At 42.3% G+C, this 25,851-nt stretch overlaps 2 protein-coding genes across 2 annotated transcripts in view; one reads left to right on the forward strand and one right to left on the reverse strand.

Annotated features, from left to right (window-relative positions):
* The window catches only part of LOC111940935 (uncharacterized), a 91,997-nt gene extending 71,811 nt beyond the window's left edge, over nt 1–20,186 (reverse strand). The window contains exons 1-5 of the mRNA XM_086868703.1: nt 19,847–20,186; nt 13,328–15,408; nt 11,935–12,010; nt 4,769–4,907; nt 3,345–3,519 (exon numbers count right to left, since the gene is read on the reverse strand). Of these exons, the coding sequence (XP_086724829.1) occupies nt 3,345–3,519; nt 4,769–4,907; nt 11,935–11,978 (358 nt within the window). The 5' untranslated portion in view covers nt 11,979–12,010; nt 13,328–15,408; nt 19,847–20,186. The remainder of the gene's footprint in view (nt 1–3,344; nt 3,520–4,768; nt 4,908–11,934; nt 12,011–13,327; nt 15,409–19,846) is intronic.
* Nucleotides 20,187–20,755: 569 nt separating this feature from the next.
* Nucleotides 20,756–22,212, forward strand: LOC111931840 (uncharacterized). Its single transcript, XM_023930550.2, has 2 exons — nt 20,756–21,585; nt 21,937–22,212. The coding sequence occupies exons 1-2, from the start codon at nt 20,851–20,853 to the stop codon at nt 22,009–22,011; spliced, it is 810 nt and encodes a 269-aa protein (XP_023786318.2). The 5' UTR covers nt 20,756–20,850; the 3' UTR covers nt 22,012–22,212.
* The last annotated feature ends 3,639 nt before the right edge of the window (nt 22,213–25,851 follow it).

Below are 25,851 nucleotides of genomic sequence, written 5' to 3' on the forward strand. Positions count from 1 at the left end.
CGGTGGGCTACTTTCAAGAGAAGGTACGCCTTAAGGACTACAAAGGCCCCTGAAGAAAGTCCCTGCTGCCGAGAAGATGGTAATCCCCGCCGTATGTTCCTATATGGGCGAAGGGCAAGGCAGAGGGATGCAATGGTGGGAAATCCTGATAGTCCTGAGTCTAGCCGTGTGCTTGGCCGAGGGAACGAGTCCCAAGGTACCTCTGGGGGAGAGTCCCCTGGGGAAGTGTGAGCAGTGTCGGACTGCCACAGAAACCGGACGAAAGATTGACTGTCCTCCAGAACTGCAAAAGGGGATGTGTTTTTCCAACGACACTCAGTATAATATCTGTAAATTAAAGGGGGAGGTCTGGTGTTACCGCTCAAAGGCAAGTTTTAAAGACGGGCAGTTTCAAACTCCTGAAAGACAAAAGATCAAAACTACCCACTTCAGGTACAAGAGAGAAGTGGGAAAGATTCCTCCGATTTCAATTTATAGTCAATGTAATAAAACCATCTAGATCAGAAGAAAAAGACAATCCACCTTTGTAGCATATTACAAAATCAATCCTATGTTACAATAAAGCGAACTTAAAAACTTATACTATAGGTGGAAAAATGTATTGAGAAGATAGAAATTTGAAACATGAAACAAAAGCTTCCTTCAATAATGAACCAATAATTCTAGATTTGTTAAAAAGTGAGGATGACCGGGTATGTTTACAATTTGACCAAGTATTCTGTTTCTCCAGAGATGAAGATAAGTTAGATCCTAAAAGCAAAATATCAGACTGGGAGGAAAGTGAATGTGGTTAATCTCACACTCCTCCCTCTGTAAGACTGAATAAAATAATACGAATTTTTTATGTGATGAAATATTAGGCGGGGGACTGTAATAAATATAGTTATGAATAAAAATTCGTAAAAGGTATAAATAAAATATATGTATGACTGCAATGACATAAAATACAACATGTAATGGGGGAAAAAGTCCTTCTCTGGATCTGGTCGTGATTTCCCTCCGAGAGGCAACAGATTGCAGCCAAACACCCTGATAACGATCACAAGCAGGCACATCAGCCCAGAAAGAATGGGCAGGACACGGGCCATCGAACGAACAAAAGAACGGGCCCGGACGAGATATCGCCGGACCTGAGCACCTCCGCCCTGCCCACCTGTGCTGGAGAAGTGGACAAAACTAGACAAAGGAAGAGGAGCGAGCCGAGATAGCCATCGGCTCCAGGATGGGTCCCACCACTCCACCCTAATGGCCTGGACCAAAATGATATCAAAAAGACATCCTGGACCTCTTTACATATGAGGAGCCTCTGCCCAACGTCTATTGACCCTATTCTCCGGTGCCAGGAAATCTATTCTTCGGACAATCAAGAACCTTTTAGCAAAGGGTGCCTGCTTGGAATTTGGCCTCGGGACATAAACTTCCTATAAAAACCCAGGCCAAGGGACTCTCAGGTGTGGATTTGGGAACACCTATACCTTGTGTATAGACCCTGTCCACCCAGCGCTGCGCTGCTCATTTTATTGTGGTTTTTCTCGCTGTTCTAATTTATTATTGTTTTATAATAAATTTCTCTTTTATTTAACCCGAAATTGCCTTTGCATTTATAACAATGGGGAAGACCTGCCAGATGTCAGGAAGTCAAGCCTCAAGAAGAACAGCAGAAAAACAGTTTGGAGAACACAGGGCACAAGTGAGGTACCCTGTCCAAGGATGTAAGTTGGGATGTATCAAAAGCATCACATGAGGTGAGCATGGCTCCAAAAGACCAGGAAAAAGAAGCAGTAAGTTAAAAACTGAAAAAGAAATGAGAAGCAACAACACCTGGACTACTTGGCTTATTTGTCACAACAAAAACAAAAACAGGAAAAAAACCAACAAAAAACATACCAAAAAAAAAAAAAAAAAAAAAAAAAAGAAAAATACCAAAGAAACAAAGTAACTCAATCAAACAAAAAACAGCTTGAGAAATTTAAACCAGCCATAATTTCTATAATTTGTATGTTCTCTAAATGAAAGGGCAGATTTCTTATTATCTTTAGAAAACAATCTGACAGTATAAGTGCACCTGCAAGTTTCAGAGTCTCCTTTCATCCTTGTAAGGTTACAAACTCCAGGAGTGCTCCAGTCTTTTCAGTGAAAACCAAAGGCTCACTAATCCATCTCCTGTACTACATTTAAAGAGTGAGAGGAATGATGAGCTTGTCTTTACAAACAAGCTGTGGGTCAGTTGATAAGATGTAGCTATCAGTGAGAGACTACAGAAACAATGGGATGGATTCCAGTAGAAGATCAAAGAGGCACTGAAAGAACACTGTGAATTCCATAAAAGTTAAGAAGGGATTATGCATTGGGGGTGGAGGGGGAAGGTACCCCAGGTGTCAGGCGTTCCGGGAAGTCTGTACCTCTCAAGTACCTCAGCCTATGGGGAAAGGGAGAAGGGACAAGTGGCCGGGAATTAGGATAAAAAGGAGGCTGCGCCCTCCAAAAATTTGAGAGACCCCAGGGGAATGCCCCATGACTTCTCCCTTTATTCGAATAAAGAAAAAGGACTCCTCTGTCTCCTTTTTGGACATAAACCTCTGGTGTTCGTGGATTAATTTTCCTGACAAGAGAATTATATTTACTTAGGTAACAAAAAAATAATCTCCCCAGATTTTAAGTGTGTGAATTCCCTCTGTTTGAGAAGGATTAAGAATATTTGAGTTTCTGAGTGCAAAACTAATAGGGGAAAAAATGTCTAGGTAAAATCCTTCCTTTCCATATACTGCTGTAATAACACATGTTGTTTGTATAAAAAGAAAACTACAGATGACATGAAGAGGCCAGATATGAGCAATAAAAAACTAGAAATATTTGAAAACATGAAAGAAAAAGCAGTACAATGAGAACTCCTGAAGGTAAAAAAAGTGCTTTTTGAAAGAATGTAAACAAATAAACAGGACTAGATTTTTTTTTTTTTCTTCCCACTGAAATGTTAAAGAAGGAACGGCTGGTCATAGTGATATGTAGGATGTGGAGAGGGACACCTTAATTACAATTCTGCACACACTGAGGGAAGGAATAACAGAAGGTAAGGAGTGTGAGAAAAAAAAAGGATCAATAGATTTAGCAGGTTACATTTAATTCATATGAGATAGCAAGGGTTTTGTAAAGTCTTGTGAGCTTACAAACGCAAATGAGTAAGACATGGGAAAATAAGAGACATCTTATAAATATATATATATATAACATATACTTATATATAAATAAGTAACAGGAAAATTTTGTCCAATCTCTGCTTGTTTTAATTACTTGGGGCTAATGTAGCCTCTGGTCCATAATTTATTATTTTTTTTTAAATTTACCTTGCAGTTCCAAAAGTTTGGCTTTTACATCACATAGCTCGTCCTCCACAGAATACATCTGTATATGAGCCTCTTTTTTAGCAAATGATATTTCACTCTCCAGACCTCGGCGAAGAGCCTCTCCTCTCTCAAGTTCCAACCTTAATTTCATTATCTCTTTTTCATAGTGAGACAACTGGAAAATAAATATTTTGAAAATTGTATTCACAGCTGCCATCTTATCCCTGAATTATGTCTGAATTTGAAATACAGTCTAGAAACTGCACATTTTAAATACCGTTTTTTAAAATGCAAACTGGTTCTGCTCCTAGATAAATTTCATGTACTTTAAACATACCCCTCTGCTTTTTCCAAACATACTCTGCCTTAAGAAAATAAAAGTTATAAATATATTCCACAGGCAGTTTTCTGGTAGCTGTAATTAACAACTATAAGAATAGTGGTGTTGGGATACTAGACTATTGAACACCTTGTAACTCACTACATAAATGCAAACTTCAGTCCAATGATGTTCAGCAGTCAAGCAGACAAAATGACAAAACAAAGAAAACGCTTCAAAAAGGCTTCTTGTCCAGTGGAAGAAAGATAGTCTAGTCACTGCTGTCCAAAACTGGATCCAGAAAACCACATTCAAGCCATTTGAACACAAGAAGTTGGAAAGTAAAGCATACATTTCTTCAGAACATCTACAAATCAGCAGCATGCTTATTAACAGGATTCATGGGAAATAATTTAACCCCATTACAAAGGTTTTCCCTGATGCTCTTGTGGCAAACTATTACCTAAATGAAGTAGCAGTGGGAAAATACTTCATTAAAACTTTCTTTAGTTTGAACTATTATTACTGTTCCAAGTAGCAATTCTGCTTTTAGAAGTTTGTTAGGGGCAGCTGGTGCGGGTGCTCATTCATCTGTTGTTGATTAAATACAGCCATTAAACCAAGTTTGTTTCTCCATATCCATTGATTTAGAGATTCCTACTTCTTACACAGTGACTTGCTCTTGTTGTGCTTCCATTGCTCCATCAATGGTGGGGTGATTGTGTAAAATGGATCCCTGGAATTACTGCATTTAAAACACTCAAACAAACCATGTCATGCATTGAGAATTCCAAAACTGGGGGTGCAAAATATTCTTCTGCATGACTTTGCTCTTGTGTAGTGCTCAAGTTTCTTACACACACCTTCAAGTATTACCAATGACAATAAAAGTGATATCAGTTCCTACGGACAGGCATGAGAGGTCTGTGTAGTGCTACTTCTTTGTTCTTTTCCAACTTTGTTATCTTCCAACTAGTAACTGTGATTTTGATTCACCTGACAAGATGATTACTTCAAGGAAACAAACTGCATTTGAGGAAACAAATTCCATTTATTCCTAGGGTAAAATAAAGCAAACAAACAAACAAACAAAAAGAGTCCTTACCTCTTGATTGCGTTGACTGGTTAATTCCAAATTTTTTTTCTCAAGGTTATGGAGTTTCCTTCTCAAATCTTCAACAGTGTCCATTTCTGACGGCTTTCTATCCTGAGGTAACTGGAACTCTTGTATATCATTACCTGAGCTGAAATATGTGTTTTCAAAAAAACAAACAAAAAAAAAATTAGTATTTCTTAGAAGTTTAAATGCTTCTTTACTTCAATTACCCAGTCGTGGGCCTAAAGATTTAAATATTCACATAAGTAAAATAACTTTGTGCAGTTTTCATCTTACTACTGCTCTTTGAAGAAAGGATTGTATAGAATAGCTTATTGTGCAAGACTTGAGAGATGTGACAACAGGAACTTAAAAGATAGATGCACTTTGGATTAACAAAGTTGATTTAAGAGTAACAAGCTCATTATTATTTTTCAGACTCTTTATTTTTGATAATGAACTTCCATAATTTTTGATAATTGACTTCCGGGAGTCTTAAAAATGTCATTCCAATCATTTAAGTTAAAACAATTGTCAAGCTTTTTGTCTCCACAGTGAGTCCCCTTTTTTAACATAAGTTACCATCTCAAAACCATCTCTGTCATTAAACAAACACACAGATGTGTGAAAAAACTCTCTTTTACACACTTTGTCTTCAGAGATACATACATTCAAACAACAGACATGTGACTAATCAGAAGCACAACACAAATTAAAGGTTTAGTCCTCCAAACTACCTTGTTTTTTCTTCATTTCCACTACTATTCCAGTTAAAACAAAATCTATTTGTCAATTAGCAGAATCAGCCGTTGAGCACCACATGCAATAATAAATGAGTCAAAACCAAGTTTCTATTTATAAAGTGAAAAATGTATACACAGAACATATAAATGTATATATATATATATATATAATTTGTATTAAAATATGTATTTATTAACTAGTTAAATAATTTAAAGTGGAATTATTATAACTTCAAACTGGATAACATTTAAGTTATTTCAGTACTTGAAAATCAGTGTTCACATTATTTGACATATGTTGGTTTTCACATTATGTTAAGTACGTAAGACATCAATAATTTTTTTTTCCACACAGAAGTGCAAGAGTTAATGGGCAATAAATGTGAAATACATTAGTAAAAAAACCATGATTAAATTAGACACTAGATTGGTATAATATAATACAGAAATGTAAATACTAAAATACCCTACCTTTGTCTACATGAAGTATTTTTTTACAGAAATGACACTGTACTGGGATTTAATTAATAGATCTTTCTAAATAAAAAGTCGCCATTTTACCTCAAGGTTTGTGTATAGGCACAATTAACATTTTTCATGACCAAAAATTTACCGGATTATGTTTTCTCACTTATTTTTTTGACTGGCAAAAAAGTCATAAATGCCATCAATGAGGAGATTGGTAACTTAGACTAAATCTTGCCTTTTAAGACATTAGTACTATTAAAGGATGAAATTGCAGGCTTTTTAGCTGCAGACAATAAATATTTTATAATTGAATAAATACTAAATATGTTCCCATTTAAAAAGATGACAGACTTCATCTGTGAAATCAGGATAGCTGTATGTCCATCAGAAATTGTTCCACAAGGTACTGTGTTCTTAACACATTTTATATGTTTAATAAATGCAGAAGATAATAATCATTAAACCTGCATTCACTGCAAGAAAACCACAAACCCATTATTTGTTTTCAGTACTTACTACCAGAGCCATACCCAGAGCAACCAGCATGACTCAAAGAGCAAGACACCAGTAACAATTAAAATCACTTTATTTAATGCAACTCAGGTCCTGCAACAAAAAGGTTTGGAAATAACTAGAACATCTGTAAGCTGAATAAAATGTTGCTTGTGGACATCATGTAAGTTTGAGAGACCATTTTTTCTCTCTGTCTGGGGAAAACACAGAAGAAATAAATGCAAATAAATTTGTTCAGAGATGATGAATGAAGTATCTGTCTCAACTCAGGATAGCTAAAAAGCCAGAGAGCACCAAGGGGGAAAAACAAAACTCAAACTGAAAACTAGGGAAGACCTGGTCCAAGAAACAAGGGTTATGGAAAGGGTAACCATTTATTTGGTCTGCAGGCAGCAGGGGAGTCATTTGGCTTCTTTAAACCTGGTGAGATTTAGTGTTATTTTCATGGAGACTACATGGAATGGAAACAAGAGAAAAACTAGTTTCAGTAAAAACCTTTAAGGCTTTAATTAAATTACATTAGTTTGTATAGCAGTCAGAGTTAAAGAAATCTGTTTCTTTCAGCTCTTCTATTAAATATCCACCAACAAAAAATCATAATGGAAACACCTCCACATTAAAACTTACTCAGAGGAGAAACTAACTATGCAATTACCTATTCTGCTTAACTGAACTGGGGCAGGGCGGGGGGAGAGAGGGAAACAGAGAAAACCACAAAACCAAACCATGCACAAATTATATGACACCACAAACATTAGCAAATCACGGATGCTATGGAAATGAAAAATGTGTATCAGAGTATTAAAACAGAGAACATTAAGTACTAGCAAGAGAGCATGAGACACATTTTTGAAATAGCATTTTATGCACAGCTTCTGAACTCACAATGCAATTGGTGGAAACTTATATATATATATATATAAGAAAACCACAAATTTTTTTCTTAGTATAGAACCAATAACATCCAAACCAACAAAAACAAACAAACAAAGAAAAATAAACACCCAGTCAGCCAGTGAGAGAACTGTGAACTATTACTATGTTAACCAGTTCATTTTGGTTGTCTACTTAAACATTTCAAATAAAATAGAAACTAGCCTTAAGAATGTTTTTTCCTATGATACTTTCTTTAATTGTCACAGCATGGCCAGCAAATGCAGTACTTTATGAAAGCTTCCTATTACCACTTGTAGGAGATGTTTCCTTCCATCTTCATGTAACAACTAGAAGAGCTACAACCATAAACCTCTCAGAAGACTCAATCAAAGACAAAACACAGAATCCCTGGAAAGTTTCAAAGCATGCACAAATTGCAAAATTTAAAAAAATTCAGAGAATGTTTTCTACTTCCATATTCATGTATTACTAATTCATCAGCCCTTGACTTTGAACAAAAAGACGTTTTTTACCAACTACAGCTTTCACCTATGACATCATTTTTAGCGGGATTTTAAGAATCTTCAAGACAGCATATGAGTAGGTGAAATAGCTCTTGAGTTCTACATCGCAGAAGGTATTCTGTAGCTCAGAGCCTAAATTCTCAGTGTTCACTTCCCAAGTGCACTGGTTACAGTCATCACTGACCATTGCAGAAAAGCAGCTTTTCACTAGTTTCAATTCCACAGTTGGCAGAAAATGCAGAGTAATTTTGCAATAGAGAGAAATGCTCTTTCACTTACTACCTAGCAGTGTAATTTTGCTAAACTTTTGCAGCTGAAGGAGCAGACTGCAGTCTGATTTTCTAACCTAAGTCTGTATTTGTGGATTTGCTGTTCCCATATAGCTGGCAGTTCTGTACAGACTAAAGAGTGACAAATAGTGCCAAAGATCAAACCTAAATCTTATCAAGTTATAAAACACAGGGGTCGTGGTAAGTCTTAAAGCCAACCTCTGCCACTTCAGTTAATGTGGAAAAAATGTGGAAAACCCTCTTGTGCTTCCTTATGGATGCTAAATCTGAACCAGAGTGCCTGTAGTTATTACAGGCCACATAGCTCTCAGGCCTGACTTAGAGCTAGCCTGAGAAATTCATGAGAAGGAATTAAAACAATTCTCAGGAACACTAAACAACCTTGCAGGTGGTGTTCTGCAGTCTTGTTTTCTCTTGCAGGAGAAGGCCAGGGGGGTGATGGGCCACCCTGACCAATGATGGTGATGTAGCACTTTGTTAACCAATAGGAGTTTCTTTTCTGTACTTTCCACGTATCTGTCTATAAGACAGAGCTGAAGCAATAAACTAAGGAATTCTCGTGTTGTGACTCCCTTGAGAGTCCATTGTCGTTCTTTATCGCCGTTCCCAATCGGAACGACATCTGGTGACCCCGACGTGATGTGGAACCGACCCCTGAGGTCTGGTAACCCGACGTGAACTGCAGCCGACCCCTGAGGTGAGAAAGCAACCGACGTGATCTGCTAATCCCCTGAGGGTAAGCAGTGAGCGGGAAAAAGCCAGCCCTTCCCCCTAGAGGGGTAAGTGGAATTCTCCTGGGCTTTCCAAGAGGAAGCTGGTTCTGGAAACCAACGGGATAGTGGAACCTGCCGGTGAGCGGGTTTGGAACGGTCATCTTGGCGAAGCAGAGCTCAAAATTCCTGGGTCTGAGCCGTTAGCGTGTGCATAATTGCATTCGCGGAGCCGCCAAGATAAAGTCCTCATAATGAAGGACTGTACTTCAGCTGATGAACAGCTTGCCTACCTTGCATGGCAGGATGCCCTGCCCCGCATGGGACTCAGTGTTTCTGAAGATGCCATGCGTGCTTTATTTCAGTGGGTGAAAGAGCAAAGTTTTAATATAACTATGGACAATGCCTTTGATCTCGAACTTTGGCTGTCGATAGAGAACCATTTATGGTCAGAATTCAAAAATGGAGATATCAGCGTGTGTAGCCTAGCAGCCACCTGCGGAGTGCTCTTTAAAGCTCTGAAACGGAGCCAGTCTGAGGACAGTGAAACCGGGAGGAGAAACTTTGATGCCAAAAGTTCCTCCGTTGTACAAGATAAGGGACCGGGAGATGAAACCATAGATGAGCTGCATAGTGCTCTTTTAGCTCTGCCCAGACCCTCGGATAACTTTGGCGGCAAGCGAGAGCAATCTGCAGCCCAAAGATCTCCCTCTCCAGAGAGGTTTGAGCGGCCGCCATCCGTGGAGCTGGGCGCGCGGGCTTTGCCAACAGGAAAGCGGCAGGCAAGCAGAGACTGCCCGCCTCCGCCTGTGCCACCCGCAAAGCCTCCGCCGGCGCCAAAAGTGCCACCTCCGGCCACCGCAGAACCTGCTTTCTCCAGCCCCTCCGCTATGTCCGAGCTTCTTCCTTCTGTGCCACGAACAGAAACGCAGACACTCCCACTGAGGCCCGTCAGCGTGGCGGGGGAGGGGGAGAGAGTCAGCGCTCAACTCCCCCGTGCCCGGCGCACGGGGAGCCACCGGAGAGTCCGAGCGCAGCTCCGAAACACGGCGGGCCGCCGCCGCCGAGGGAGGGGGGGGCCTGCCCAAGCAAACCCCCCGTGTACCAACGCGGCGGGGCACGCGGCTGCCCCCGGCAGAGAAGCGGCGGGGAGAGGGGAAACAGCAACCGCGTTCCCCCTGCGCCTGCCCGCTGCCGCCGGCCGCAAGAACCCCGAAAAACCCGAGCTCAAGACGCTGCCCGCCGCCGCCGGCCGCGGCTCGGAAAACCCTCGGAAAATCCGAGCCCTCCGGTGCCGGCCGGCAGCGAGAACCCCCCGTGTGTGCGGCGAAAGAAACAGTGCCCTCACAGCCACCCGTGGGGCCTGCCAGCGCCGCGAGGAAAAATCGCCACCCCCGCTGCGGCCCATTCGAGGTGCCGGCGGAGAAGCGGCGGGGGGGGGAGAGGAAGAGAGCCCAGGCCTCCCTTGCGGTCTCCCACGCTCCAGCAGAGAGGCGCGGGGGGGGGGGGAGAAGAGTGAACCTCGCTCCCCCCGTGCGCGCCTGCGCGACCCGCGTGTTTAAAGCACCGGCGAGAAAGCGCGGGCGAGGGTCCGGCGACCTTGCTCGCCCCGCGCGTGCGCGGGAAGCGCTAGCCCTGTGCCCACTTCGCTCCCCCCGCGCTCCAGCGGGGAGGCGCGGGAGGGAGAGAGAGCGCTTGCCGTGCTCCGCTCCCGATTTGAACTCTAGCAGCGGCCCCCCCGCACCCATAAAGGTGGCGGGGGGAAAGAAAGACAGCGGCAGGCCCTCCACCGGGTCCTTCCACACCAACCTGAAGAAATACCTCAACAAGCCCTCCAGCGGCCTGAGCCAAACTGAAGTCCTGCAACGCCTGCGGGACCCAAATTTACTCACTCAGTTTGTATCTTTTAAGTTTTGTGTTTACAGAACTGACAAGTTTTGTGCTTACAGAACTGACAACCAGCCGTGAAGAGATGGTAACTTCAAATTCCCTGAACCTTCCTGAAATTCATGAACTACTGTTCAAACCCGATGAACAACAACAGCAACCATGTAAACTTTATAAATCCCTCAAAAATCCCTCAATTGTATTTGAAAAAAAAAAAAAAAAAAAAAAAAAGCGGGATAAGAAGAGGGGATCAAAGCAGCATAAATTGCATTGTGCATTGTTTTTATCACTTTGGTGTTCTTTCAAACTATTCTATTGACATGTTAGACTGTCAATTCGAACAGACTAACAATGTTGTATATAGTTTTGTATAGTGTGTGTATTAATTCACTGAATTAAAAATATTAGACTCAACCATCAAGTCCTTGCAAAGAGAACAAATCCTAAATACCAAAACATAAAGCAAAATTCTAAATTAATTCTAGATTAGCATCCATTCAAAGTTCTAGCAAAAAACCTCTTGAGCTGTGTTTGTTCTTTATTCTACAAGGGCCCAGTAGAATATAGAACAAACACTGCTTTTTTATTTAACAGAAAAGGGTGAGTTATGGATGCTAAATCTGAACCACAGTGCCTGTAGTTATTACAGGCCACATAGCTCTCAGGCCTGACTTAGAGCTAGCCTGAGAAATTCATGAGAAGGAATTAAAACAATTCTCAGGAACACTAAACAACCTTGCAGGTGGTGTTCTGCAGTCTTGTTTTCTCTTGCAGGAGAAGGCCAGGGGGGTGATGGGCCACCCTGACCAATGATGGTGATGTAGCACTTTGTTAACCAATAGGAGTTTCTTTTCTGTACTTTCCACGTATCTGTCTATAAGACAGAGCTGAAGCAATAAACTAAGGAATTCTCGTGTTGTGACTCCCTTGAGAGTCCATTGTCGTTCTTTATCGCCATTCCCAATCGGAACGACACTTCCTGGGTAGTGTTCCTACATGCTGGCAGAAACTACCTCCTGATGACTCTATGACAGCTTGCATGTATCACACCATATCTGGTTCTTCCACAGCCTGAAATGCATCATTTCAGGCATCTAGAAAATAAATAAGCCACAAAAGCAGGAATTAAACTGCTACACTTAAAAATCCAGAACTGCACCTCACCTATTAGCTTTCCTGGAAGAGATGTCTGAAGAGGGTGAACTCATGGTGGCCAAAATGCAGTTTATAAGTCTATAAACTGTGGAGAATTAAGAACATAGTTAATCATACATACTTTCACTTGATGAGCTTCAAAGATTAGTCTCGTCAATATCATAAAACCATTAAAGCCTCCAGCAGAGACATGCTTTACTTTATTTGTCAACCTACTAAAATATTTGTTAACCACTCATGAACAGTTACACGGCAGTGTTACTACCATGTCATGTGAGCAATTACCACAACTGCATTTTGATGCCAGCTTCAGAAAACAGAATTGTACTGCTACTCCTCTAAGCCTGAATATTGTAGAGAAGCAAATACATATATAGTAGAATGTCCACTGTCAGAGTTTCCAGAACACAAATAAAAAAATGTTACGTAGCATAGATTGAGCTACGTTCTCCTAATCAGATTACAAAGTCTGCTTCTCTTCAAAACAATTCTAAGGGAGATAAATGAAGGTACTATGATTTTTTAAGTAAATCACATATAAACGGCTACCTCTCTAACAGAACACTTGCTATGTTAAAGGCTTCTAAGTCACAAATTGCAAAGAATTTTTGCATTAGGATGTAGCCCTGAGAACTAATAAATTAACTTTTCATAACACCATTCTTTTTATTATTGTAATTTACACCAAAATCTCATAATGAACAGAAAAAAACCAAAACAAAGTAGTTTCATAACACAAAATGTTTCCTGTCACATCATTCTGAAGCGTTAAAACTTACTTAAATTACTCTGAAGTCACATAGAGGAAAAGAAAAAAGCTAGATCTCAAGAGTGTCATCTGGGAATACTAAATATTTTGAATATGAAATATTCCTCTGTTAAAATGCATATCAATAGCTTACTAGCACACAAAGGGATAAATTCAAAAACATACTGTTTCACTTAGGAAAAAAAAAATCAATGCCATGGAACAGCTTGTGGGAGCCCCAAAAGTAAACAAAACAGCAGAGGAGGTTTTTGCTTGGGGAATCATGTTTGATTAAAAATTTGTGTCAGTTTCTTCTTGCAAACTTCTGAATATATGCTGAATACTTCAGAATAGGCCATTGATTTAGAATAGATACAAGGAAGTTCTCCTCAGTGAGGGTGGTGAGGCCCTGGCACAGGTTGCCCAGAGTAGCTGTTACATCCCTGGAAGTGTCCAAGATCAGGCTGGACAGGTCTTTGAGCAGCAACCTGGGATAGTGGAAGGGGCAACAAGACGACATTTGAAGGTCCTATGACATCTGAAGGTAAGAGACCACTCAAGAATAAATCTAACTGTGACCTTAAGGTGCACTAAATTAAAATGGGCAAATCCTGGAGCAAGTAACAACTTTGCAGTGAAACTACAGAAACTCACTGGACAGTCTGCCTCCGATGCTGGGAGCTGTCCCAACGGAACTCCTCCTCCAGCATGGCGAGCTGGGATGGACCGTCGGAGGGCAGTGGCTCCTGGCACCGCAGGAATTTGAGTCCTGGGACGAACGCAGAGCCCAAGGCAGGCGTGCAGGAATTCCGCAGTTGCTGTGGATGCACACAGTGATGCCACAATGCCCCAAACGCAGTGCGGAGCTCTGCCAGGGCTCCCGCCACTCTCTTTGGCCTCCCAGACTCGTTTTAAGACTTAAGGTCTCCTGACAGTAAAATAAGTGCAGGAAATTAAAAGGACTGACTGACACAAAAGCTTGGGATGCGTGTATCCTCAGGGCAGTACACTCTTTGCCCAGGTTATAGAGAGGAACAAGCAGCTGGAAAGTTCTGAATGTCTGTGGACAGAATTCAAAGCAGAGGCCTCTCTGGACCGCAGGAGCATATTTACCTCAATGAGGAAGGAGCTAGGGTTAGGGAAAGGTTCTTGTGAAACCTCTCAAGCCAAGAGATTTAGAGCCCCAGGTATGAGTATGTATGTCAACTCAATAAAATCCACCTTGCAGAATCCTGGAAAAGCACTTTCTCCTTCTCTAAGCACTTCTGTACTTTGTGTAGCTCCAGTTTTCAAGTTCCTGTTAAATTCTCTGTCTGCACAATTAGCATGCAGATGATTTAACTCTTTGCTGGCACAAGCCGTGGTATCCTGAGCTTCTTTCAGGTTTTGTCTTACAGCACATCGGATGTCTATCCATCAGGATACCTGGGATATATCCTTCAAGACTGAAGGTTTTAATTGCAAGAGATAAAAACTCCATAACATTTCACACTCTCTGGGATAGGTCTCAAAACTTCATTTCTCATTTGTGACCTGATCTCTGTAAAAGGCTTTCAGCTGTAGTTTTGCTAATCCTGTGTCATGTTGTTATTTCAAATATATTGTGACAAATGAAATAAGGGGAGATGGAGGGTGTGTTGGGTGTTGGGTTTTTTCAATATTATTTCCAAGAGATTTTAATGCACAAAGTTGTGATTTTAAAACAAATAAAATAATAAAGTAGAGAGTACGATAACAAACTAACTCCATGGACAAATCACAGAAAAGTGAGGTTTAAGTCTGGATATCTGAAATAAAGATTGAGTTATAAAATGCAGACTCTCCTTTTGTGAAGTTGTCAGCTCCCATCCATGGCCAGATGCTCTCTATGTGTCTTCTTTAGAGTTTCATGTAAGACTTGGCTTTTATCTGCTTCTTCACTGGAGTGCAATTCTAGTTTTCTGTTTGACGCCTGTAGCTGTTGCTCCTGTTCATTCAAAAGTGATTGTGCCTGATGCTTCCAATATAACTCATTACTTAATCCTCCTACACTGTCAAACCTCTCATGGGTGATGAATTTTTGCTGAGGCGTATGTAATTGTTCTTGCAGACTCTGGACTTTGTCAGCTTCTTTTTTTCATCTCACTGAAATTCCATTTGAATTCTGCAAGTTGTAGGTGTGGTGAGTGGTGTTCCATCTGTGCTGCATGAAGCCTTTCTGTATATTCAAATATTGGCTTCTGCAAGGACGCTTTTTTTTTCATACTGGACAGTCTGTCACACAATCCACACTCCAGATTAGGAGCCTTTCTCCAGATCAGTGGTACACTTGCTGTGGACTACTGGAACTGCCTTCGTTATTACATTCAGCTTGTCCATGATTTCTGAAAAGGAGCTTCTGTCTGCACCTACTTGGAAGTGTCTACAAAGCCAAGACATTGGCTTGTTAACAACATTCTGCAGTTCAGTCATGGAACTGATTATTGCAGCATGGAAATTAACTAGGAAACCAGCTGAGTGCTTCAAAGCAGTCAATTTCTTCCTCTTCATACAGGAAGCAGTGAACCCAAGAGGATTGGAGAGTTTACAATTATGTCAAGCGGATGTCACAAAATATCCACCTTTTGGAAGATTTAAGAATATCTGTGTGTCTGTAGACACTTTCTCAGGTGTAGTTTTTGCCTCTCTTCACACAGGTGAGACAGCGAAACAGGCATGCAAGCATTTTTCACAAGCATTTGCATCATTAGGTGTACCTAAAGAAATTAAAACGGATCATGGGACAACTTACAAGAATCACACTCTCAACGAGTTTCTGAAGAAATGGGGTGTTTGCCACACTACTGGCATCCCCCATTCTTCAACAGGTCAGGCAATTATTGAAAGAACACACCGTACTTTAAAATCTATTTTGGATAAGCAGAAAAGAGGAGAGGCAGAAGCTACACCTCAGATGCAATTGAATAAAGCTCTGTAAGTTTTGAATTTTCTGAATGGCTCTTTTGCAGAACCTACTCCACCAATTATCAGACACTTCTCAAAACTTTTACCCAGGCGAAACTAAAGGAGAGACCTTTAGTTTTGGTCAGAAATTTAGAATCAGGACAGATTGAAGGTCCATTTCAATTAATAACCTGGGAAAAGGATATGCTTGTGTCTCCACAGATGCAGGACCAAGGTCAGTTCCTGCAAAACACGTGAAACCATATCGAACCGAGAAGCAAGCAGACGGAGACTCCGGAGATCAAAAAGCCAGCACAGAAATGTGATTCAAAATGAAAACAGCATTCAACATCTTGAACATCAGACAACCTGCATGCAAAAATTTATGGACTGGGGAGTGTCGCTGTTTTAAAGCAGTACTTAAAAAACCTACTTATTTTTTTGTTGTGAGATATGTATTAGAACAAGAGCAAAACAGGTTTAAGACTTAAAAGGAATAAAGACAGTTTATTAACAAACTACAAGAATAAGAATACCAGAATAAACTGTCAGAAAACCCCCTTATCTTCCACATCTTAACTATTTCTCTGTACACATGACAACATAGAGACAAATAACTTTAGGACTTCGGTGGTTAAAAACAGTCTTAATTCTTGCTACAGTCTTTTCATCAGTCTTTGTAGAGAAACAGAAGTCTCTTTCTGTTAGCTTACCGAGTTTTTCACGAGAAAACTATTTTTCATCATAGTTTTCTATTTCTCTAATGCCAGCTGCCCGGAAATCTGTCATTAGATCTTCTCCTCCCATCTCACATCTCTCCGAGGTGTGTATGGGTCACTGAGTTTAGAGATTTTATTTTTAAGGATAAGTTATTCAAAGGCAGAAGTCTTCTTCATTTGTCTCTGTGAGCCTTCCTGGAAAACAGTTTTCTCTTTGCCCCCCAAAGATTCAAAATCTTCACTCAACTCAATTCCAGCAACTCACAGTATCACAAGCACTCTCTCTCTCTTCTGCTCAAAAGTTACACTTTGAATATCTCATTCCTCCTAATACTCTTATCATGAATTAAAGGAGTCTTTTTATACTATTATTGTCCATCTCCATAGCTTTAACAGAAAGATATTTCAGCTGTAAAGCATCTCCTTATTCTCTCTTTCTTATTCAAACTTAAGTCTTTTCTTCACTGCTTTTGGTGGTTCTATGATGTCTCCTCTATGTTGATTGTCTCTCTGTCTGTCTTTCTGAGAAAAGGAGTAATCTGTATGTTTATCCAGGTAGTAAAAGAATTAAAAGCTTTAAGAAAACCGCAAGAGTTCATGGTGTTAAGTTTCAGTCTAGCAGCAAAAACTGAAAACCAAGCTCGGCTGACCAGCGCTGCTTCTCTTCCCCCTCCTCCCCGCTCCTCCACCGTGGCCTTGTCGGCCTGGAGAGGGGGGTGGGGAAGGCCAAGACAGAGCCTGCTACCTTGTCAGAAGCCGGAAACCAAAGAGGGCAAGAGAATTCTGTCTGTACTTCTTAAGGGGGTGTTTACAAGTTGAATTCACTTTTTAATGGTCAGATCTGCTGTCAATTCTTGGAAATGACTGATAATTGGTCAGGAGGAAAAACTCCCATCAGCCACCAGCAGCTTCAACTTCCTCTCTCTCTAAGCTGTCTTAAAGGTAAAGCTACCCCATGACAGGGAGTCTGTGAGGAAGGGTTGTTTAATTCAGAAATCTAAGAATTTTTGCAAAAGATAAGCTGGTTGAACAAGATCAACCAGTTATTGTGTTTGTGCTTTATCTTTTCGTTGGTTGCCTTAAGCAAAGCAGTTTTATCCATGGATCAGTCAAGAGAAAATGTCTGGAGAGCTCTGACCAATGTGTCAAGTATAGACATCATCTGCTTGACACATTCATGGTCAAGGAAGCCATTCTTGAAGAGTAAGAAGGGGAAGATGTAGGAATCCAGAAATGGAGAGACATTTCTCTGTTTGTCCTATTCTCCAAAAACATATTAATCTTATTTGTCACTGACAGAAGGGCTTCCAAATATCCCTGAATAAACCAGGATTTATAAAAAATTAAGTAGAAAACAGTAGAATGTTTAGTATGTCACTGAAGGGAAAAAGACAGATTTTAGAGTGTTTAATACATGGAGTAAAGATGGAGGAAAAAAAGGTGTGGTTTTTAGCTCTCCTTCCTTCTCCATGATTCTGCAGTTTTTAGGAGCACAAAGAGTGATTGGTTGAAAGTTAGTTGCAGTTATAATTACGTAAGTAGATATAGAAAACTTATTTGTGAATATATATAAACAATACACATGTCTATAGTTAATAGGGTAAAAATAGGCATAAAGATGAAACAGCAGCATGGTTTGGGGCTATTTTGTGCCATCAGAGCCAAAATGTGCCAGGTTGTAGATTTGTGCAGAAAGTCTGGAAAGACCTGCCAAGTTTTGTGATAACATCCTAATAAACATGAGAAACAAGATTCTAATGAGCTTTGGAGTTTTCTTCCTGACCTGGAGAACTGAGATAAATGGAACTCCCTGTGGGGGAGTATTCCAGAGGAGGTCAGCTCGGAAGAGACTGAGAAATCCATGTGTGAGAAGAAGTAAAGCAGAATCGAAAAAGAAAATAGTTTTGGTTTGAGTTGTAATTGTTGTAATGCAGTTAGAAAAAATGGTATGACCCAAAAAATGTACACCCGTGTCATGGAGTTACTTTACCTTTAAGGGAGTTGGAGTTGCTGGGAAGTGCTTGGAGTCTTTTCTCCTGACCAATTATCGGTCATTGCTGGGAATTGACAGCAGTTTAGACCATTAAAAGGTGGGATCAACTTGTGAACCCCACCTTAAAATGTAAAAGCAGAGCTCTCTGGGTTCTCTTTGTTTCCTGGCTGTGGAGGGTGGCGGAGCTCCAGGCCTCCCGTCCCTGCCCAGGCCATGCGGCCGGGCGGGGATGGGGCCGGGCCTGCCCCGTCTCCAGGCCGGGAGATGGGGGGGGCTGCGGAAGGTTTTCCTCGGGCCCGGGCCGGGCCGAGCCGATCTCTGGCTCGGCTGCAGGTTTTGCTGTAACTAATTCACTAGAAACTGCCCAGTGAAGAAAGAGAGAGGCCCTGGACTTGCAGCGGGTTGGAGCAGTGACTACACGCTCCAGAGCAGCCATGAGGAACTTTCCATCACAGACGGCTCCAGCTCCTGTTCGGCAGAGATCTCCAAACCATCTACAAAAGCCTGGGCAAGATGTTAACTCTTTCATTACCCAGATGAGACTTGCGGATTAATCTTTTTATCCAGAGAGAGAGAGAGTGATCAACATGAAAAGAGACTTTATAAACTACCAGTGACAGGAAAGAAAAGAAGCTTCAGGAAAGGTAGAGAATTAAGAAGATGCTTTAATTAAGCTGAAATATCTCCCTGTTAAAACTCTGGAGATGGACAATGAAGTCCTGAAAAGAACTCCTTTAATTCATGATATAGGATCTAGAGAGGAATAGTGTTCAAAGTGTAAATTTGAGTAAAGAGTAATTATAGTATAGTGAAGTGCTGGGAGATTAAAAGCCTTGAGAGGCAATGAGAAAACTGTTGGGAGATTTGAAGCCTTGAGAGGCAATGAGAAAACTTATCTGGTGAAGCTCACAGAAACAGATGAAGAAGACTTTTTTTGCCTTTGAATAACTTATACTTAAAATGCTATCTCTAGACTCATGGCCCATACATACTTCAGAGTGATGTGAAAATGGGAGGAGTGAACTCTAATAATAGCAGCTCTGAGCAGCTAACATTAGGGCAATAGAAAACTATAAGAAAAATAGTTTTCTTGTGAGAAACTCCATAAATTAACAGGAAGAAACTTCTGTTTCTCTATAAAGACTGGTGAAAAGACTAGCAAGAATTGAGACTGTTTTAACCATCAGAGTTCCAGAGTTTTTGTCTCTGTTGTCATGTGAACAAGGGAATAGTGGGTAGATAGGGGATGGAAAGGTTTTTCTGGAAGTTTATTCTGGTTTTCTTATTATTGTGGTTTGTCAATAAACTTTCTTTTTTTTCCCTTTTAAGTTTTATGCCTGTTTTGCTCTTGTTCTAATCCATATCTCACAGCAAGAAGTAAGTAATTTTCTTAGTTATTGGTTTAAAACCCCGACAACCCGAAAATGTAGAATTGTAAGTTTCTTTCTCTTATCTTGTTCTCCCCAGTTCCTCTTACTGGTTGTTTAATTCCCTCCACCCCTTTCCCCCCTGTCTTTAAAAAGGACTGCTTATCAATACCTCTTCTTCTTTCCCTCCTGCAACCTCACCCTGATGGGTCCCGAGAAATAAAGCTGTAACTGCTATCTCAGCAAGGGAAAGAGCTCATTTTTAGGATCTTCTTTGAGAAGCTAATCTACCTCCCCTGTCGCCCTGGCTGCTGCAGGGCAGACAGTAGTGGCAGAGAGGCAGGGGACATTAGAAATTATAGCAGTAATAATGTATCTTATAGAGTAGTCTAGAAGCTTATAGAGGTGTGTGTGAGAGTACATGACCTGTCAGCTTATTGGCTAAGAGCAACATGGAAATATAGAAGTTGAAAACAAGAAAAAATATTTTTATCTTTCTCCTTGCAACATGCACTGGTGTGGACATTGCTTGCTGACATCAGCAAGAGGCAGACTGTGACATCACTGAGTGCAGGATTGTGACATCTCACCCCTCACTGCTTAAATATAGATGTGGGCAGAGCTGGGGCCAGTCTGGCTCTGGCCTGAAGTCCTTCCAAACATGACTGTGAGGTGTGGAGAGTCAAGCCAGGTTTCTCTGGTGCTGAGTGGTGTCTTTTCTTGGCAGGTCCCAGTGCCAGTCCCAGAGCAACCAGCAGTGTCTCCCCAGCCCTGCCTGGCTTGGGCAGCATTTACTTGCATCACTGACAGGATATGTGCCCTGGTTGTGTGTGGACAGGTGACCGAGGCTCTAGGGAGGTGGAAGGCTGTCCTCCTTCCTCCCCTCTCCTGCAGGGTGTGACACCAGCGAAGGAGAGCCCTCCTCAAAGTGCTCCAGAGCCAAGTATGGCCACAGAGATGGGTGGCAACTCTGATATCTGTCAGGATACTTGGGATGATGTGGCTTCTGCTCTGCCCTGTGGCCACCAGTTCTGCTAGGACTTCATCCTGCAGTGGGCACAGACAAATCCATCATGGCCACTGTGAAGAGGAGCAACAGAATCTGACAGGTTTTCTGATGATGCAGGTGACTATCTAGAGATTGTCATCAAAGCCCCTGAGCAAGCACCAGTGGCCATGAGCCAGGCAAGGAGAGCTCCTGGTGACCAGGACGAGAACAGCCCCCATCCACCTGTGCTGGTCCATCCCTCTTCTCCTCAAGAGACACCAGCCCAAGCTGTCGGCGGTGTTATGCCTGAGGTCTGGGCACAACTTTTCTGTCAACAACAGGAACTTCTGGACCCTGTGCGGACTTGGCTGAACCAGAGGATGGAGGCCATCCATAGGGTCCAGTGGTGGATGGCAAGGAGCACACAGAGTGCTATCCTGCATGCTCTCTGTGTGTATGGGCCAGACCGGGAGACTATGATCCAGAGTTTGCAGGGCGTGCTGGAGGAACACACAGTGACACTGGTCCAGGGCACCATTGTGAGACACTGCAGCTCAGGGGCCCAGAGGCTGCTGCGCTCCCACACTACTGGGGACAGCCCAGCAGCCAGGAGCAGCTCCACCAGCTCCAGTTCCATCTTCTCCAGCTTTTCCAGCCCCAACAACCCCAACTCCTCCAGCCTCAACAATTTGAGCTCCCCCAGCTTCTCCGGCCCCAACAACCCCAACTCCTCCAACCCCAACAACCTCTACAGCCCCAGCTCCCCCAGCCCAAAGAGCCTCAGCTCCAGCTCCTCCATCTCTTGGATATGGACCCTCTCTAGCAGCCCTGAAGTCTCCACAGAGGAAGAAGAGGAAGCTGCCACAACAGAGACCAACCCTTGTCACTCTATTGGGAACAAGAAAAACGACACAGACTCTCTTGTGAGTTGAACAAAAGAGTTCTTCTTTTTCTTAAAGTTTATTACCTCAGATCTTCTTTTATAGACCGATACGTGAAAGTACAGAAAAGTAAAACTCTTATTGGTTAGTAAACACATCACCATCATTGGTCAGTGGGGTACACCAGCCCTCGACCTTCTCTTGCAAGAAAACAGGAAACTGACACGCAGCACCTGCAAGGCTGTCTTCTGTCTCTAAGGATTATTTTAATTCCTCCTTATAATTTCCCAGGCCACTTTCTCAGGCAAGACTGAGAAAGTTATGTGGCCTCCTTCTCCACAAGCACTGTGCTCTCTGCCTTTGCTCATAGTTAGCATCCATAAACCCTACCAGGTGTCAAAGCCACCCTTCAGTTGTGCCAGTGTCCCCAGAGCAGGACCAGCCCCAGGAAGAAGCAGGTCCCCCTGACAGGGACCAGCCCCAGATACTCTGGTCCCACCCAAGTAGATGCTGCTCACCTGGACCACCCCAGCGGTCCCTGAAGAGAAAGACCCCTGACCCTGAGGACTCTCCCCACCCCTGCAAGAGGCACCCCCACCAGTAGCACTAGCAAGGTTCTTTCAACCCTTTAATTATGAAAAAAGAAATAAATTGTTGTTATTTCCCTCACACAGTCTCTGGGCTCTGCTTCCTCAGCCTTCCCTTTTTGCCCCACCATGGGTGGCACCCGTGTCCTGTGTGGCATAGCCAAAGGCCCAGGGCCATGTGGACAGCACCTTTTCCCACAGAAAATCCAGTGCTCCAATCTCTCTGGATGTCTCTGCATAGTGTCTTTTCCCTCAAGAGAGTCAACAGCATCTCCCAGTTTGAGATCAGCAGCAGCCCTGAATTGGGACATTTAACTGCAGCATTCCAATTTTTGAAAAATCACAACTTTCTCCTCCAGCCAAGCTTCCAGCTGTCACTCACTTGGTCAGTTCCCATGAGGTATCCGTCCCACAACAGCATAGGGAGGCTCACAAGACCCTGCTGGGAGCTTGGCTGCACTGATTCAGACACATTTTTATTTATTCCCACAATTGTGTAGCTTGAATGATACAAAGAGGCTTTTGTTTGGTCAGCAGTGGTGCCAGACTGCACCTTGCTGGCACAGTGCTCTTCCCATTCTTCAGGATTCAGGTGTGGAGGTCAGCTCAGCAAAGGCTAGAGGAGAAAAGTCAAGCTGCACCCCTGGGGCACCTTTTGTGTATTTGCAGATTTCCTTTGTTCAGGGGCCCACATGCTGTCCTTTGGAGTGTGTCCTTGTCACCTCAGGAGTGCTCCCAGGGTGGAGGCCTGGTCTTGTCATTGTGCCGATGAAAGAACCGTTGCAAAAACAAAAGGCCCTGCTGGGTTTGGAGCTCCCCTGTGGATGGGCTTAGCAGCTGGTCTGCAGGCCAAACAATTGAGTTAGCAGAAGTAGAAATTGCTAAAATACGAGTTTATCCATAGCTAGGAAGAAAGCAAGGCCGTTAGTATGAAAACTGATAAAATAGATACATAAGAGATATTTGCAATTAGGGGATTGTCAGGAAAATTAATCCACGAACACCAGAGGTTTATGTCCAAAAAGGAGACAGAGGAGTCCTTTTTCTTTATTCGAATAAAGGGAGAGGCCATGGGGCGTTCCCCTGGGGTCTCTCAAATTTTTGGAGGGCGCACCCTCCTTTTTATCCTAATTCCCGGCCGCTTGTCCCTTCTCCCTTTCCCCATAGGCTGAGGTACTTGAGAGGTACAGGCTTCCCGGAACGCCTGACACCTGGGGTACCTTCCCCCCCCCACCCCCAATGCATAATCCTTTCTTAACTTTTATGGAATTCATAGTGTTCTTTCAGTGCCTCTTTGATCTTCTACTGGAATCCATCCCATTGTTTCTGTAGTCTCTCACTGATAGCTACATCTTATCAACTGACCCACAGCTTGTTTGTAAAGACAAGCTCATCATTCCTCTCAATCCCTCCTCTTTTAATTTTTGTTAATAATTGTCTTTACAAACCTTAGTTATCATTGACCTAATTTCTTGTTCTTAGGTTCTTTTTGGCTTTGCAATTATTTGCAGTGGCATTACTTTCTGCCTTTTTGTAGCTATCTCTGGATCAGTAGGCACAGCTACTACCTGCATTCTTTTCATCACATGTTGAATGAGTTGTATTAAGCAAGGGATCATGCATGGTAAAAAGATTAGAGTTGCTACAACACATGAGAGGAAAAAAAGCATTTGTTTGACCCATAGGCCACCAGGTAACCATGAAAACATGTCCCATTCTCATCTTTTCCATGTTTGGACCGGTACACGGGCTAACTTTCTTATTCCTTTTGTTATTTGTTTTACCACTTTTCCACTGTCATCTATTTGCAAACAGCAGTTTGAGTCATTCAGTTTTCTACACACCCCCCCTTCTTCTGCTAATAAATAGTCTAATACCATCCGATGTTGAAATATTGCATTTCTCATCTGAGTAGACTGGTCAGCAAGAAGGTCAAGAGCTGTTAGCTGTCTGGTTGATTATTATTTCAAAGACAGCTTGCAACCTAATTATCCGATTTAGATTATAAATGGGTTTTCTGGCACCTGATATTAATTCATTTGGGTTCCAGGTAGCTGGTCCATAGTGTTGTATGATTCGTTCAGGTGGCCATTCATCTTTTCCTCACTTTTGGGTCCTCCTTCTAACCAGGGATGTATCAATGGACTGCTTTTCTCTAATTAGATCATCATATACTTTGATTCTTAACTTATTTCTTTGAACTTGTGGTAGCAGAAAGAACAATGGTCTAATATACTCCACATAACATATTCCTGTCTAAGGTTAAAGGTCTTTGCTACTTGTTCTCCTAAAGTAAAAAAACTTATTTTCTCACTTTAGACCTCAACTTAACTGAAAATATAAAGGTAAAATTATTAAGAGAAACATTCTGATAGTGTTATAATCTAATTTCTAATTTTCAATTTCACGTTGTCTTCTACACCACCTGTGGCAAGTGAAAGCACAGAAACAGCTTAGCATAAAGAAAGCAATGACAGCATGGATTGGCTCCCAGTGGCTGGAGATTTGAGAGTAGGGACGCCCATACAGACTATTTCAGCAGGCAGTCTGTGGGTAGGCACTCAGGGCTTCCCCCGATGTCGACGCACCAGCTACTGCTCCAGTCCACTCCTGCGGAGTGTCAGTCGCAGCTTCCCATCCTTCTCCTCCAGCTGAGATGTCCAAACCTCTGGAGCTTTAGCGACCTTGACTCGAGTGTGATCTGTCCACCCGTGTTCAGCTGTCTTGATGGCTCTTTCTGTGGTTAGCAACACCTGGAAAGGTCCACGCCACTTAGCCACCAGGGGTGCTTCTTTCCACTCTTTAACTAGGACCCAGTCTCCTGGTTGGATATTATGCACAGCAAAGTCCAAAGGCAGGGTCTGTGTCAGCTGAGCTTCCTATCGAAGAGATTTCACAAGAGACAGTATCTGAGCCACATACTGTTTTAGATATACATCACTTATTTCTACCCCCGCCCCAGGCTGAGAATTACAAGGATAAGGAATTCCAAACATCAATTCAAAAGGAGACAGTTGAATATCTTCCCCGGGTCTGGCCCTTATTCTTGCTAAAGCCAGTGGTAAGAGCCGCAGCCATGGCATTTTCGTTTCTATCACTAGCTTCAGAAGATGTTTTTTTATTTCTCCATTCATCCGTTCAACCTGGCCTGAGCTTTGGGGATGCCAGGGAGTGTGGAGGTTCCATTGTATCCCTAAAGCAGTCATTACTCCTTTAAGAACTTTTCCACTCTAAAATGAGTTCCTCTATCTGAGTCTATCACTTCCACCATCCCATATCTTGGGATTATTTGTTCTAAAAATACTTTAATAACTGACCCTGTAGTTGCTGAAACAGCTGGGAAGGCTTCTGGCCACCCTGTTAATTGACATACTATTACCAAAAGGTATTTAAATCTCCCCACCCGGGGCATCTCAGTAAAATCCACTTGGCACCTCTGGAAGGGACGTACAGCCCAAGGCCTCCCCCCACCTCGCCAGTTTCTTTGTAACTTTGTTATTTGTCTTAGCACAAATCAAACAACCATCAACAGCTCCTTTTGCCAGAACAAAAAGACCCACAGCAGCATACATTTTGAGGAAGGCTTCTGCTATCCCTCGGGAGCCCCAATGACTCCCTTCGTGGAGCTGTTTTAGCAGTTGGGAGGCTAAAGCTTTCGGTATCCATTGCTTACCATCTCTTGTAAACCAATTACCCCCTCTTTCTTCTGCCCCACTCTTTT

The sequence above is a fragment of the Cyanistes caeruleus genome, chromosome Z (assembly GCF_971803275.1).
Source record: "Cyanistes caeruleus chromosome Z, bCyaCae1.hap1.1, whole genome shotgun sequence".
Lineage (NCBI taxonomy): Eukaryota > Metazoa > Chordata > Aves > Passeriformes > Paridae > Cyanistes > Cyanistes caeruleus.